This window comes from Squalius cephalus (genome assembly GCF_949319135.1).
Source record: "Squalius cephalus genome assembly, chromosome: 7".
NCBI lineage: Eukaryota > Metazoa > Chordata > Actinopteri > Cypriniformes > Leuciscidae > Squalius > Squalius cephalus.
Window position 1 is genome coordinate 9,455,828 of NC_137128.1, and position 14,721 is coordinate 9,470,548.

Sequence of the window (14,721 nt, forward strand, 5' to 3'; positions counted from 1 at the left end):
ACACCAAGACGGTAACAGGAATGGTTGGGAATGTTTTCCACAAGTTGGCTTAGGTTTTTTTCTGGGCATTAGAGTTTACCCCCACATGTAGGTCTTGTTAATTGGAGATATTAAAATTGCCTGTAGGTGTGATTGAGAGCATGAATGTGTGAGTGTGTATTAGTTTTGTGATGGACTGACCACTGGTCCAGAGTGTTTCCCAAAGTATTATCTATATGGGCACAACAGTGTTTTGGAGATCATTTGATCTTTGGGGACCGAGTGAATGTCTAATACTTAGGAAAGCTGGGTCTGTTTATGCTGAGTCCTTAACATAGACTGTAATGTATTTATGTTAGTAGTGGAATAGTTGCCGAACCAGACAAGTGATTTTATTGGTGTCTTGACATTGTGTGAAATGACCCCAACACAGTTTTGTTGAATGAGATTAAACATCCAGCTGGGGTGTGATATCACATCAGTGGAGGAGTGGTTCCTCATCATTGTCCAAAAGGTCCTGGACCCTTTGTCTATACAATATGTACCATTTAACTTTTTGATGCCAGGAGTAATGATTTTTTTTTCTTGTTTCTTCACTAGATCTGAAAACTGCAAAATATTCAAGTAGTTGAAGAGAGAACCTTAGTGTTTATCCATAGTTTCCAGTTAGGTTATAGGATTATGGTGCAGGCAGTCATGGCAGTAAACGTTTGTAGCAATGTCTTGCAAAATTTGCTGCTTCAGTTGTTATGGTGTTTATTCATTTTGTTCCTAGATTATTGTGCAGAGTGATCAGATGCATTTTAAATGACTGCAAAAAAACTTTTTTGCCCTGGCACAAAATTACCAGCTATCATAGTTTCTCTAATCATCTCATCAACACATGGGAAACTGTGAATGAGTAGTATCATTCAGTAATCAGTAATCTTTCTGATTGGATTATAAAAGCAGACCGATTGCTATAAAAGGGGGAATAAGTGCTTCCAATCATTCTGTTCTTGTGTTAGCAAAGGTTACCTCCAAAAATGACATGCAACCATAATTGCTTTGCATCAAAATGGCCTCACATGCAAAGAAATTGCTGCAAAGAATATTGCACATGAAAGAACCATTTACTGGATTATCAATAACTTCATGGAGAGAAGTTCAACTGCAATGAAGAAGGTTCAGGACGTCCCAGAGTGTCCAGTAAGCACCAGGACTGTCTCCTCCTGAGAAGTCAACTATGAAATCATGTCTCCACCAGTGCAGAGCTGCTCAATAATGGCAGTTCATCTGCATGCTCTCACGGTTCTGTTTAGTTAGTTTTATTTTCATGGACTTTAAGTTTGTTATTTTCAGTCACATGTGTCCCTTTTTTCAGTTTCCAGCCACTCTTTAGTTGTCATGGAGATTAATTTATTATCACAGGTGATTGTCATTATTTCCCTAATTTGCTTTGTATTGAAGTTGCAGCTTTTTCAGTGTTCATTTTCCCGGTCAAGTCTATGTTAGAGGTTGTGTTTTGTTTACCTGCCTGTGACGTGGATTATTAAAGACTTTTGAAACTTGATCATTATCTTCTTGTTCTTCCTTCAACCTTTTGTGGCAGATGACTGGAACAAACAAAGTAATAGAGATTACCTCCATTAATGTTCCCCCTGTGAGGGGGAATCATTTATTGAAAGGGGAGACTGTTTGTATTTTTCAGAGAGGAAGAGACCTGGAGGACTACGTGGAGGAATTAATCAACACCTGCTATCATGCCCACTGTAATAACGTCTGTTTGATGGAGGGATTTCGGTGTGGACTGGACGATGATATTAGCTTCGTCATGCTACAGGGAGATCCGTGCTGGACCCTGAAGGACTTTATTAGATTCGTGCTGTGGTTTAAGCGGATGTCGATGGTAACATCAACGTTCAGCCCCACCTTGCAGACATCTCGCAGCCGAACCCAGAGCCCAGCCCACCACCACCCTTGACCGAGGATATTTCGCTTGAGCCCCCCACAGACGGAGAGCTTCAGCCTGCCACGATGTGTGAGCCAGCCGGAGCCCCAGAGTGAGTCTGACCAGGGGTGTGAGCCAGCGACATCTGTGGCAGAGGAAATTCTGGTGAATTTGGACACTGAGGACAGGCTGATAGACTGGGACACCGAGGTACTGCCTGCCACCCTTTCCCACCCTGAATAATTTGTCTGTTCTTTGTTGTTGCTTTTTCAGGACAGCATCGAAACTGTATCGTTCACCTGTATGGACCGTCATTGATCCCGTCCAGCTTCCCTCCTCTCCGTCACCTCAGAGCTCAGCCAGTCCTCCAGCCCCGCCTCTGCAGGATGCCTGCAGCCCTTCGTCTTCCCCTGGAACGCCTTACTGCAACGTGAAGCCTCAAGTTGTGCAACCACCAGCCTCGCCCGAGCAAGAGGATCATGTGGCTCCGCTTCCTGCCTCTGATTCCTATGCTGTACCTCGGCCCTTTGACCTGTCAGCTCAGCCTTGGCTCCTCCCACCCTCTACTCCACCAGAAACCCTCGACCTTGCGGCTCCACCGGGTTCCCTCATCCCACCGGCTCTACCCTGTTCAGTTATCACTCAACTTCCACCACGGACTTGCAAGCCTTCCGCTGCGCTCGGGCTCTCCACCCCTAAGGCTTCAGCAGGATCCTCCTTCCCTCCGGCTCCACTTCTGTCCTCCATCACACCGGTTAAGCCTCAGTCCTCGGGCACTCTGTCTCCGACGCTCGTCCGCCTTGGTCTCCAGTGCCATTGGTGCCACTCAAGTCCATCGGCTCTCCGTCTGTGCCCTGGGATCCATCGGCTCCTCCTCCGTTGGTCGTCACCAGGATGTCGTCAGTCACAGCAACACCTTGGCTCCTCCCTCCCTCGGCTCCACCGTGGGCTGTCATTCCCGCTGTGATCTGGGTCGTCCCCATCTGGCCATTCCTCCTGTCATCTCCTCCCTGGATGCTTCATCCATGGGCTCTTCCCTGGTCTTCTCGGTCAGTCTGTCTGCCTGATCTCACCATCCCTCTGCCTACCATGCTTACCATCCCTTTGCCATCTCCTCCTCCTCCTCCTCCTAAGTCTTCTCTTCACACCGTGAGGTCGTGCCGTCCGGGAGGCGGCGTAATGTCACGGTTCTGTTTAGTTAGTTTTGTTTTCATGTACTTTTAGTTTGTTATTTTTAGTCACATGTATTCCTTTGTTCAGTTTCCCACCACTCTTTAGTTGCCATGGAGATTCATTTATTCTAACAGGTGTTTGTCATTTTTTCCCGTTTTTGTTTCGTATTTAAGTTGCAGCCTTTTCAGTGTTCATTTTTTCCAGTCACGTCTATGTTAGAGGTTGTGTTTTGTTTGCCTGCCTGTTTGGATTGCCTTCGAAGTGAATTATCAAAGGCTTTTGAAACTCGATCATCATCTTCTTTTCTTCCTTCAACCTTGTGTGACACACACGCAGTGAGGCCAAGACTTTTGGATAACAGCCAGTCCTGTGTCGTGCCGACAGTGAAGTATCCCAAGTCCACCCATGTGTGGGGCTGCTTTTCATCCAGGGGAGTGGCTTTCTCAATTCTGTTCAAAAACACTGCCATGAATAAAGAATAGCATCAAGACATCCTGCAAGTGCAACCTCTCCCAATGCCTCAGGAGCATTTTGGTGATGATCCATGCATTTCTCAGCATGATGGAGCCCCATGTCACAAGCAAGAGTGGCTAGGAGATCATTATATTGAAATTTTGAATCAGTGGCATTGAGAACCTGTGGTCAATCCTATAAAGGCGAGTGGACATGCAGAAGCCCACAAATTGTGATCAACTCCAAGCACTAATGAGGCAAAAATGGATAGCCATCAGACAGAATTTGGCCCAGAGTGAACTGCAGAGGTTATGAAGAAGAAGGGTGAACACTGTAAACATTGACTATTTGGTCATATTTAATGTTTTTACTTATAAAAACCTTTAAAACTTATGAAATGCATATCATTGTATTCCAGTATAGCATAGAAACATGTGAAATAATAATCCAGAAATACTGAAGGAGCAAACTTAGCAAAACACAAAATTTGTTATATTAATAACTTTTAATTTAACAAATGATCAACAATTCATACTCCTCCAAGTCCACTAATCACTGGTGAGGCTATACCACATTTTGATGGATGCCATGACTGTTTTTGTGTCTGAAACGGGGCAGTGCAGAAGAGAGGTCTAAGTTCATGAGGTGGGGGCAGGGAAATGCTGAACGTTGGTCTCATATGTTGGTGTAGACAGGCAAAAATGCCTGGAGAAGGGATAGAGACATGCTGATGGAAACTGTTGTGACTGAATTTACCTGCTATTAAAACAATTTCCTTTTAAGTGTTTGTTAAATAGCAGTTTACTGAAAAGAATATGATAGTTTACTGAACTTTTAATCCAAGAAAATGCTCTGGTTTTCTGCTTGCTGCTATGTCTCACGCAAAGTTCTTATGATGTAAATTTCAGCTTCAGCAGGGGGCGCGGTGGCATGTGCAGCCTAAATATTTGAAACCTGTGCTCATCCTACTGTATGCTTATGTGCCTAAATGTATTGCTTTAATTGTTGGGTCCCCTTGGTGGTAACACTTCTTTTCCTCATCCTTCAAGAACAGCAGACACATCGTGAACTTCTCTACTTTTGTGATCCTTATTCCTTTCGAACAGAAACCAAACTGTCCAGAGCAAAGCCCCCACTGTCCTCTCCGGGTCAGGAGGAGTATGGATGCTGTATGGATAAATCCCTTGAAAATGTACCCATTCAAGCTCATGGTCAATGGAGTATACTTTTAAAGGCTATAACACACACACACAAAAACAGCCTAGGTGCTACAGCACAGCCAGTTGTCTGAGCTAGTTGTCAGGTAAGGCGTGATAAGAGAGGCATTCTAAATGTGCAGTGTTAAGGGTGCTCCAGGACTGGGAAATACTGTCCTGTGCTTTTGCATTCGAGGGGATGTAGCAAGCAATGATGACAGCCACTGTTAACTTTCTCAGCAGTAGTTTGACACCTAACTGATAAATATTCTGCTGATTCAGATGTGTTGCAAAGATTCAGAGGGGTTGCAGTTTGTAGAATGAACTTTGTTGGACGCATACACATACCCCCTTCGTTTTTACTAGACAATTTGTTTTGGTTCAAAGGGAAAGCAGGCATTCCTGTCTGAAGTTGGGGATGTTGTCAACCAAACACATTTCAATGGATATTTAAACATAGCCAAATTTGTGAGCCCATTGCTGTGTAGCTGATCAACTAGTGTTTACATTTTTGGGATAATCCAGTCCATAAAGTCAATTTACGAACTTTGTATAGAGCTGTAAACATGAGTGAAAATACCCCATTACTATTTGGGAGGGCATAACTTGAAAAAAAAATATTTTGATGAATTATTATGTCCTCTCATGCTAACCTGGTGCAAATACAAGAATAATTAAGATTATTAGACTTAAGATATTTGATCAGCAATACTTCATACATTTATTTATGCTTAAAAGCTTTTAAATATTTTAATCTGAGTAATAAAGGTAGTAAAATTGCCTACACAGTCTCAGAAACTTTATCAGGACTATTATTATTACTTTTAGTAGAAGCAGTATTAGTTACAGTTTTAGGGGGAAATAGACACTTACATTGAATAACAGTGAGCCATTCCGGTTGATTGTGATGAACGATGGAAACACAGATGGTGTTGAGACCAACCAGACTGAGGACTATCCAATAGAAGCTGTCGGTTTTAACCATGCGACGAATAGAGATTCGCAACATTCGTTCCTTGCGCCGCATGTAAGCAGCAGGACCTCGCCTTGCTGTTCGTATACCAACCCTTGGTCGGGGCCCACCTGACACGCAAAAGAGAAAAGAAATCCATAGTCTCACAGAATCAATGTCATTTGAAATTTGCTGTTTGTTTTCTATCAGAATATCAATGGTGGTATGTCAAAAGCCTGAAAAATGGAGATGAATTTATGGAATGTGTGTTAATTATAGTTGTTTTCTTCCCTTCAGACAGATAAATTCTGATTGGTACCTCAAACATAAAAGCTGATTACAAAAGGCAAAACAAGTCAAGTCTTAATGTGGACGAAAAAAAGAGATGACATTTATATTTTACTTACCAACTGTAGAGATTTCAGAATATTTCTCCTCCCCTGGTCCTCGACGCCTCGCATTTTTCTTGCTAGTGGCCCGTTTCAAAACTAAAATTAAAAGGGTTAAATGACACCATTTGTTGGCTTTATGTTTCTTATCATGAAGGTATAGCGATCCAAGTAAATAAAAATATGTTGTTAAGTGTCTGGAGGCATTTATTGTGGCTGCCATTAGCCTTCCAATTGCAAAAATACATTTTTAACCTGTGAACACATCTCCATTCCAAAGTATTACTGTCTGAAAATAGGTATTATTTATTTTTATTGGGGCTCTGCAGAGAAGTCACAAGAAAGATTATTTTGGGCTAGACTCTTCCACAAGATATAAATGAATGATTATTAATATCACATTTAATCAATAACAGCAGTCTTTAAATCTGAGCTTTCAAAGTAGATTTTTTGGGTTTAAAACTGGTTTAAAAACCAAACTCTCCATCCACAAGACAACACATTTGTTTCTGTGCAGCTCTGTTAAAATGTAATTCATACCATCTAACGCTGACCTCCCAGAATTCTTGTTTTCTTCTGCGAGCATTACTTCCTCTTTGAGAGAGAGAGAGAGAGAGAGAGAGAGAGAGAGAGAGAGAGAGAGAGAGAGAGAGTAGAGAATCAATATAACTTATTAACATGAAATTAACATAATAAAATCGATTATTGGTCAATTCAGTTTGCTTTGTGAAAGAATAAGACAATTTGTAGGCCTCTTAAAAGTGATCTGCTGTACTGTAGAAGCATCAACTATTCTGAGCACAGACAGGCACATACACAAACACTCCAGTCAGTGAGTCAGTGTCACCTTTTGGTTGACCCTTCACTGCGTGGGAGAATGAGCAGCTTCACACACTCATGTTCACCTGAATGTTGTGTTCAGGTGGTGGGTGGCAGGGTGAAATGTGAAAAGAGTGGTGTAGGTGTAGTACACAATCAGAGCACAGTCTGTCACTGAACCTGGGTAAAGACATGAAACTTTGCTAGCCTGGCTGAAATGGTTTTAAAAAGCAAAAAATTACAAATAAAATTGCATTCAAAACAAGCAATACCACAGCAGTCTTAACAATTTTAAGAGAGTACTGGAAATATTTTAGTAGCATAATAGCCATCCAAGTTTGAACATTTAGCTTTGCTAGTAAATAATTAGCCAGTGAAGCATCATGAATGAAGCTACTGTCACATCTACGGTGTCCCGCTAGCAGATACTACTGCAATAGCGGCATCGAAAAATCACTTGATGTCTTGTTTCCACGGGTCTCATAGGAAATACAACCACAACTCCACCAGAACATTTCACCCACACTTCTCTGATAACTTTTTTATTTGTCATCAATTCATTGTTGACAAGCCTTTTGTCTCTTTTAAGCTCTGTCTCTCTTAGCAACACGTTCCCACTCCCAAATCGTCACATATGGATGCTTGGTCATTGATGCCAATGGGGTCTTGGCCGAGCATCCATATGTGAAGTGAGTAGTGAGAACATGTTGCCACAAATCAAATTATTAAAAAAAAAAAATCAATGCTTTGACGAATCCAATGGCAGATATTGCAGGCTTGTTTCCCACCCCTTACATATACACAACATATGACAAAAAACATGAGTGTTAAACATACAAACTGTATGCTGAAATAGATAACAAAATTTGCCGACATGAATAAATACACATCAGTGATCAACAATGAAAAGAGACTAACCAACCAACTAATGCGAACACTTAACAAAGCATACAAAACTGACACCAGTATCCATCCTGACTCATTTATCTGACAACAGTTGTTCCACTTAAATGTACAATTGCAAAGTACCAGAATCTTGCAAGCAGAAACCAAGTCCTCAGATCCACTTTTTGACAGCATTCTTATAAATCCAAGTCTGAACATTTGTAGAATAGCAAAACCAGCAATATTTTGGATGTAAATGAATGCATGCTTCTGACTTGTACCTGCTCTGTCTATCCAGGCCCGGTAGCCGTTGAGTTCTCTCTCCACCTGTTGCTGTCGTCTAAGCTTCATGAAGGCACGTCTGTTCTCCACTCTCTCTCTCTCTTTAGCAAATTCCCTACAGAAATATTTAGGGAATTAAGTGTCATTACACACATTCACACAATAATTCACGTAAATGATCAATAGATTGGGCATCAATTAAGTGCTTTATAAGTTCTGACCTTTTACAATCTATAAAGGGCATGAACAGCTAAGAAACACTGTGGAGGCTGAACGAGGCAAAGAGTACAGTAATCAATCCCTACTGAACCAATCATCCGGAGTGTGTGGTTTTCAGCCCACCCACGACTGCAGGCTCACCAGAAGGCAATAATTCTCTCATTCAGTGAAAACTACAAAACTAATAATCATTCGTTTTTGCATTACAAACCCTGAAATTATTGGATAAGAATAAATAAGATTAAAGATTAGTTGACAAAATAATGAAAAATCGATCAACATTTAGCCCTACTTGGATTTCTTTCTGTAGTACACAAATACATTTTTCCATGCAATTACAATGAAATGGGACTGGAGCTTTCAAGACTCAAAAAATCATGCAAAAGCACCAACCAGATATCTAAAAAGTATAATAAAAATAGTTAACATGACTTGTGCATTTTATACAAACATTCAGAAGCTATAAATTAGACTGTATTTACAAAAATTCCTGATATCCACTATAGCTCTCCTTGGTACTTATTTGATTGTTCATAAAATAAAGAGGGATGTTGATTAATGAACAAATTTGATCCAGTTCACAACATCAATCACAAATCAGACTGATCCGGTTCTCGAGAAAAATTTTGGTCTGTTCCACACACATACTGTAGGATTCCAGAAGAGAATAATTTAATAAGTGGATGCTTTTGGATCCTTTTGATGCTTGAAAGTTACAGTCCTCATTCAATGTAATTGTTTTTTTTTAAGTATAAACAACAAAAACATTATTCAAATTCTCCTTTTGTGTTTCATGGCAAAAATGAAATCAGGTTTGAAAAAACATGAGCATGAATAGATAATGACAGAATTCCAATTTTTTGGGATGTATTTGTGAATTTCTTACCCAGAGAGGACACCCAAAACAAGGTTGAGCACAAAAAATGAGCCGATAATGATGAGAGGAATGAAATATACCCAATTCCATGTGGGTCCTAAAGCATCATTAGTCTGTGGAAAAATAACAATAATCAACAAATAAAGTAAAACCTGAGTAGAAAATAATCACCTGAAGATTATGGCTAGGTGTATGTTATTTTTGTTTTGTTTTGTTTATTTGCAGTCCAATATATCATTGCTGTTTGCAAAGTAAACATTATGTTTGATTAAATGCAATATAGACATTTACAGCATAATTTCAACACTATTTACTTTGTTTTCTCCTTAAAGGAGCAAAATCCTGCATAAATGAGTCACATTAAGCAAAGATATTCAGTTGAAGACAAGATCCTGTCATATTTTTATATAGAAATCAGTGCAAGCACTGCAGCTCCACATGTTAAGTTGGTATAGGTTAATGAGGATGCATAAAGATAAACGCTGAGTATTTTATCAATGTGAACATAAATCCAATCAGTCAACTATAAAACTGCATGAACTCACGTTGTAGAGGACAGCAGTCCATCCCTCCATGGTAATGCACTGAAATACTGTTAGCACTGCAAACAAGATGTTATCAAACTGAGTGATGCCATCATTGGGCCCAATCCATGAGCCGATGCAGGTGTATTTATCAGGGCACTTCCTCACTCCACACGCAAACTCAACCTCAGAAGAGTCCACGGTCTCATTATCTGAAAGAACAGAGAGAGGAACATTATAAGATGCATTCAGTGACTACACAAATACAGCAAATCTAAAGATTGCAGAAGAAAGGTTATGCTCCTGTAGTCTTTTTGATAAACAACAGTATTATATATATTTTTGATCAAACATTAGGTAGTTGAACACAATATATTGGTGAAAGCATTATCTTAGTGATGCTCACTTTGTTTGCTTTACAGTTCAAAATAAGTTAACTGTACATTAAAATCACCAAGGCAGGCTTTAAAGTTAGAGCTTTAGAATTGTGTAGGATGCCATCCTCCTAGTCAGAAGGGGGCAGTGTCTGCTATGACAGACTACATTTAGGGGTGTTTCTCAAATGAAAAAATTTAAAAAAAAAAAAAAACTTAAAAAAGGTTTCAGTCCCCATGATCAGAGCACTAAAATACTATTACAATTCATTTGGGAAAAATATTTGATCTTACAAACCTTTGGATTAACTGACTTTCTATTACAGTACAATGCGATCAGTGCACATCCTGATTTTGCAGAGCTAGATGCGTTCCTGGGTCAACATATTTTTTTGATCCTGGAACAACATCCCTGTCCGAAAATTTAGTCCTAACCGTATCCCTACCCCTAAACCTAACCCTACTCATAACTTATCCCTAGAATCAGAGGGAAAGGATCGGTGAAATCAGGAGTAAGTGCAGAGGAGTTGTGTGCGCTGTGTGTGAACATGACGGTTATTGTAGTTAATTTTCACTAAAAACAGTGAAAATGCAAATTCAGAATATTACGCAAAACCTACAACAATTACATAAATTAAATAATACAAATAAACTTCATGTAATCTTCATGTAAAACAACTTTATTAACCAATGTCTTTGCTGCTGACCTTCGATGATCCAATTCAGTCACACTGATAAGCAAAAACGCGAAGCCAAAAGGTTTGTTTGAGTGGAGCCCTCTACTGTACAGGCATGATTTTGCATTTCCTTTTGCACTTGAAACTTCTGGTGTAAAAACGGCCTTTACATTTGCCAAAAATAGAAGCTTTTCTGTTATAAAAAAAAAAAAAAAAGCCCAGGTGAGAAAAACTTTCCTTTCCATCAATACATTACTTTACATTACTTTCCATAAATAGTAACTAAGTAAATGCAATTAGTTATTTTTTAATGAGTAACACAATACTGAAACACATTACTTTTAAAAGTAATTTTCCTCAACACTGAATGCAATACAGTGAATAACAAGTCTGTTCCATCAGCAGTGAATTTACAGTACAACTAAACCAAAGAAAACATGCATCTTCATCTTGTGATGAAATGTGAGGAGCTCAGTGCCAACTCATTTTCTGTAAATTCCTTTTCATGGATTGGAATTCGTTCAGATGATTGTGGGTGACTTGAGGACACGAAGGATACACTTGATGCATCCTTCAAAATACGCTGAATGAAGGGTGCGAAACGAAAGCTGCCTTCCTAGGATGCTTAAAGTAGAGACTGCCTTCGAAGGAGCTTGATGACGTGGAAGCCTAGTTTTGCAGCCTTACTAGGACGCAGCTTTCCAATTGAGAAACACCCTAGATTTCACCTCAATTACAGTCAAACAGTTTACTGTTAATCATGGCCTTGTTAGTCTCTGCTGGCGTCTTTCTCCATTGATGGCCTTTCAGAAATGTCTGAGTATTCTCACGCAATAACATTGCTAATAATATTAGATCTTGTACTCATTCTGGTTCTTCTTTGGAGTGTGAAATAGATCTATATATGTCCTTATCTGCTGCCTTTGGTGTCACAGCTCAGGATAGATGCTAATGAAGGGCATTCTGCTTGTGCCTTCAGCCAATCACAGTTGTCAGTTGTTTCCAGAGGTGGTGTGTTCAAGTCACGTCGGAAAGATCGTTTTAACAAGTTAAACACACATGAACCCCACTACAAAGTCGTAATTACAAGTGGGAAACTTTAATATTTCATTGAGCCCTGAGATTCCGAGTTGGGGGCGTGTCAGGAAGAAAATATGGCAGATGCAATAAATGCAGAGTCTGTACCGATGCTATTTTTTCATTTACAATGGAAAGTCACAAAATATGATAGTACTGCACAATTACGATATATCGTAATTGTACAATGCTATCATGTCAAATTTTTAAAATGCGTCTTTGTAACGCATCTTGCCCCGCCTGCTCTGCCCCGCTGTACATTATTTTTAACATTGCGAGTGTTAGCTTAGTGATGAGCGTGATGCAACATGAAAACAAAGATCTGCTTGGCTCTCTGAAGGGAAATCTACATCCAGATGGAACCGCTGATAAAACCATTTATTTCTTTATTTTATTTTTTAACCATCAATTTTATTTATTGTTCATATTTAATTATCTTTCTCCATGAGGCTTATTTGTCATGCTCTGTGATGCTCCATGCACTTCGCCATCATAATGAAGGTCTCTGATGAGGATCCAGCCCACTGTGTGTGGTAAGGTCCAATACTACCTTCAAGAAAGATCTTGCTGAACGGCAAGCTGACATGAACAATGAATGGTTGAAACTGGCTTCAGCCCTTGAACCACATTTTAAGGACTTGAAGTGCCTATCAATGCGAGAGAGGGAACAGGTGTGGGCCAGCCTTGAGAATCCACAACCAGGGCATAAAATGAACTCTCGCCATATGGCAGTAAAAATCGGTGTTGGCGAGTACATCAAACGTTTCCAACAATGGTTAATTCCAGAGAAATCAGCAATTTTAACCAGTGTTACGGACCGGGTCTGTGCGTCGCCTGCCAATGACGTCATATCCACGCTACCCTCGATTTCCAGTTTTACTTTCGTAGAAACCATGGAAACAACAAATACCTTTAATATATTATGTGTTTTATGAGACAAGTGAGCAACTGTTTGGATACATTTATCAACAGAAAACGAATCATTGTTATTTAGCTCAACACGGTTAGTCTGATTGTTTGAATCGCTTGTTTTCTTGATTTGCCACGAGTACCATGTTTTTACCATGCCTTAGAGACAATGCTATTTTGTCAAATGATTAACATAGCAAAATCAGAGAGAGCATTCTCCATCATACAATATATTTGAAACTTAATGAATTGCATGCCATTTAGCAACACAAGTCATCCAGTTTTTATTAATATGATATTCTACCAATCTAGATTACTGCAATGTGCAACAAGTGTCTATTACCAGCCACCGAGCGTAATTATAATAAAAGCTCCGCTGGAGGCCGGTGTGTATCGCAGGTCTCTCTCATTAGCATTCGTTCCCACAGTTCTCGGCCCACCCTGCTTCATACCACCGTAACGTTAATAAAACTTTAATGCATTCGCTCATCCATGAACATGAGTCTGTGGGATTTCTTTCCGTCAGCTGTGGAGGTGAAGACAACAATTCCCATGATTCCACGCTCATTCACGGCGACATCAAGCAATGCCTTGGTTTTGAATCAGCGACCTCTAGAGGCAAAACTTACATACTGTGCCTTTAAGTGAACATAAATAGTAGAGAAAGAAAATGCTTGTGTACAGTTACAGTATATTGGATATGTGCAGGTCTTAAAGTGACAACAGCCTGCTGCCTTGTCGTTTATGTTAATCAAACAACAAATGACAAAGAGAAAATCACTCACTGCTCTTGACTGAATAACTTTTTTAAGGATTAATCTATGTTTAATTTATACAGTGAATGGTCTTTAACTTCTTTATGTGTCTTTAACTACTATGTACTAACATTTAAATTAACCATCTGATTCAATGAACTTATTGTGAACATACACAATAAGTTTTTGATTTTTAAAAATACCTGTTTACAGCTGTAATTAATTTCTGTAAATACATCTATAATTACACTGTTGACTTTCCCTTACCTTTTAACCCACACTTAAACCTACTCATACCACCAAACCTGCCCCTAACCTTATCCGTATCACACCTCAATAGCAGCACAAGTGTTTTGCAATACAATATGAACACAATATGAAGTACATTGTACTTATTTTTTGAACACGACTATGCGGTTTTATTTTACATTTGATTACTTTATTAAAAAAAACTAGTATTTAAAATTTGGTGTCATTTTACTGCCTTATTTAGCAAAAACAGTTTCAGTATAGCTGGTAAAAAATATTTATGGCTGGTAAATTTTCTTAAAGTCACCAGACATTGGCAGGTGTGGTAAAAAGTTAGTTTTTAGGCCCATCCACAACCCCGTAAAGAACATGAGCCAGCAAAGAAGAGGAGAGTCCTCCTGCTGGGGTCAGACTCAGGTCTTGTCCACACCTTTTCTCTCCGTTTTGGCCTTCCGTTCACACTGAGACAGAGTTTTTCCTCCTGCGAAAATTGAGCTTTTTGAAAACACAGAAAAAGTGGATAAATTTGAAAACGTAATTTTCGTGTTGTAGTGTGGACTGTGAAAACGGAGGTATTTGAAAACGTTGATGACGCATGTTTAGTCATATTGAACTAATATATATGTATGTTAATACTGCTATTGTGCCTGTTATGTGCAATTCACTTTCACACTGTTGTTAAAGATATGTTACTTTGTACACTCTTCATATCACAGTCCTGCAAAGATGATTTAAATTTACTCGCAATTGCTGACATGAGAGCAGTTTTAGCGTTTTAGACCGAACATATAATGGTGAGTGAGTGCGACCTGGACGCTTCAGTGAATGCTGAGATATTTAGCTAAATAAAATGATCCTGCCAGAAGAATAGCATGAGAACTTTATTATGTCTGTTCTCTCTGTATCATCTCACTGAGCTTTTATGAGGTTTTACGCATGCACAGTAAGGTTAATGGTTAATTTGGCATTTTCTGACATTTCAGTGTGGATGAGAAACTTTTA

General features: G+C 39.4%; 1 protein-coding gene across 1 annotated transcript in view; it reads right to left on the reverse strand.

The window, feature by feature from the left end:
- Positions 1-14,721, reverse strand: part of cacna1eb (calcium channel, voltage-dependent, R type, alpha 1E subunit b) — a 96,938-nt gene that overhangs the window by 58,182 nt on the left and 24,035 nt on the right. The window contains exons 6-11 of the mRNA XM_079876058.1: positions 9,700-9,890; positions 9,164-9,267; positions 8,058-8,173; positions 6,613-6,666; positions 6,091-6,171; positions 5,605-5,814 (exon numbers count right to left, since the gene is read on the reverse strand). Of these exons, the coding sequence (XP_079732184.1) occupies positions 5,605-5,814; positions 6,091-6,171; positions 6,613-6,666; positions 8,058-8,173; positions 9,164-9,267; positions 9,700-9,890 (756 nt within the window). The remainder of the gene's footprint in view (positions 1-5,604; positions 5,815-6,090; positions 6,172-6,612; positions 6,667-8,057; positions 8,174-9,163; positions 9,268-9,699; positions 9,891-14,721) is intronic.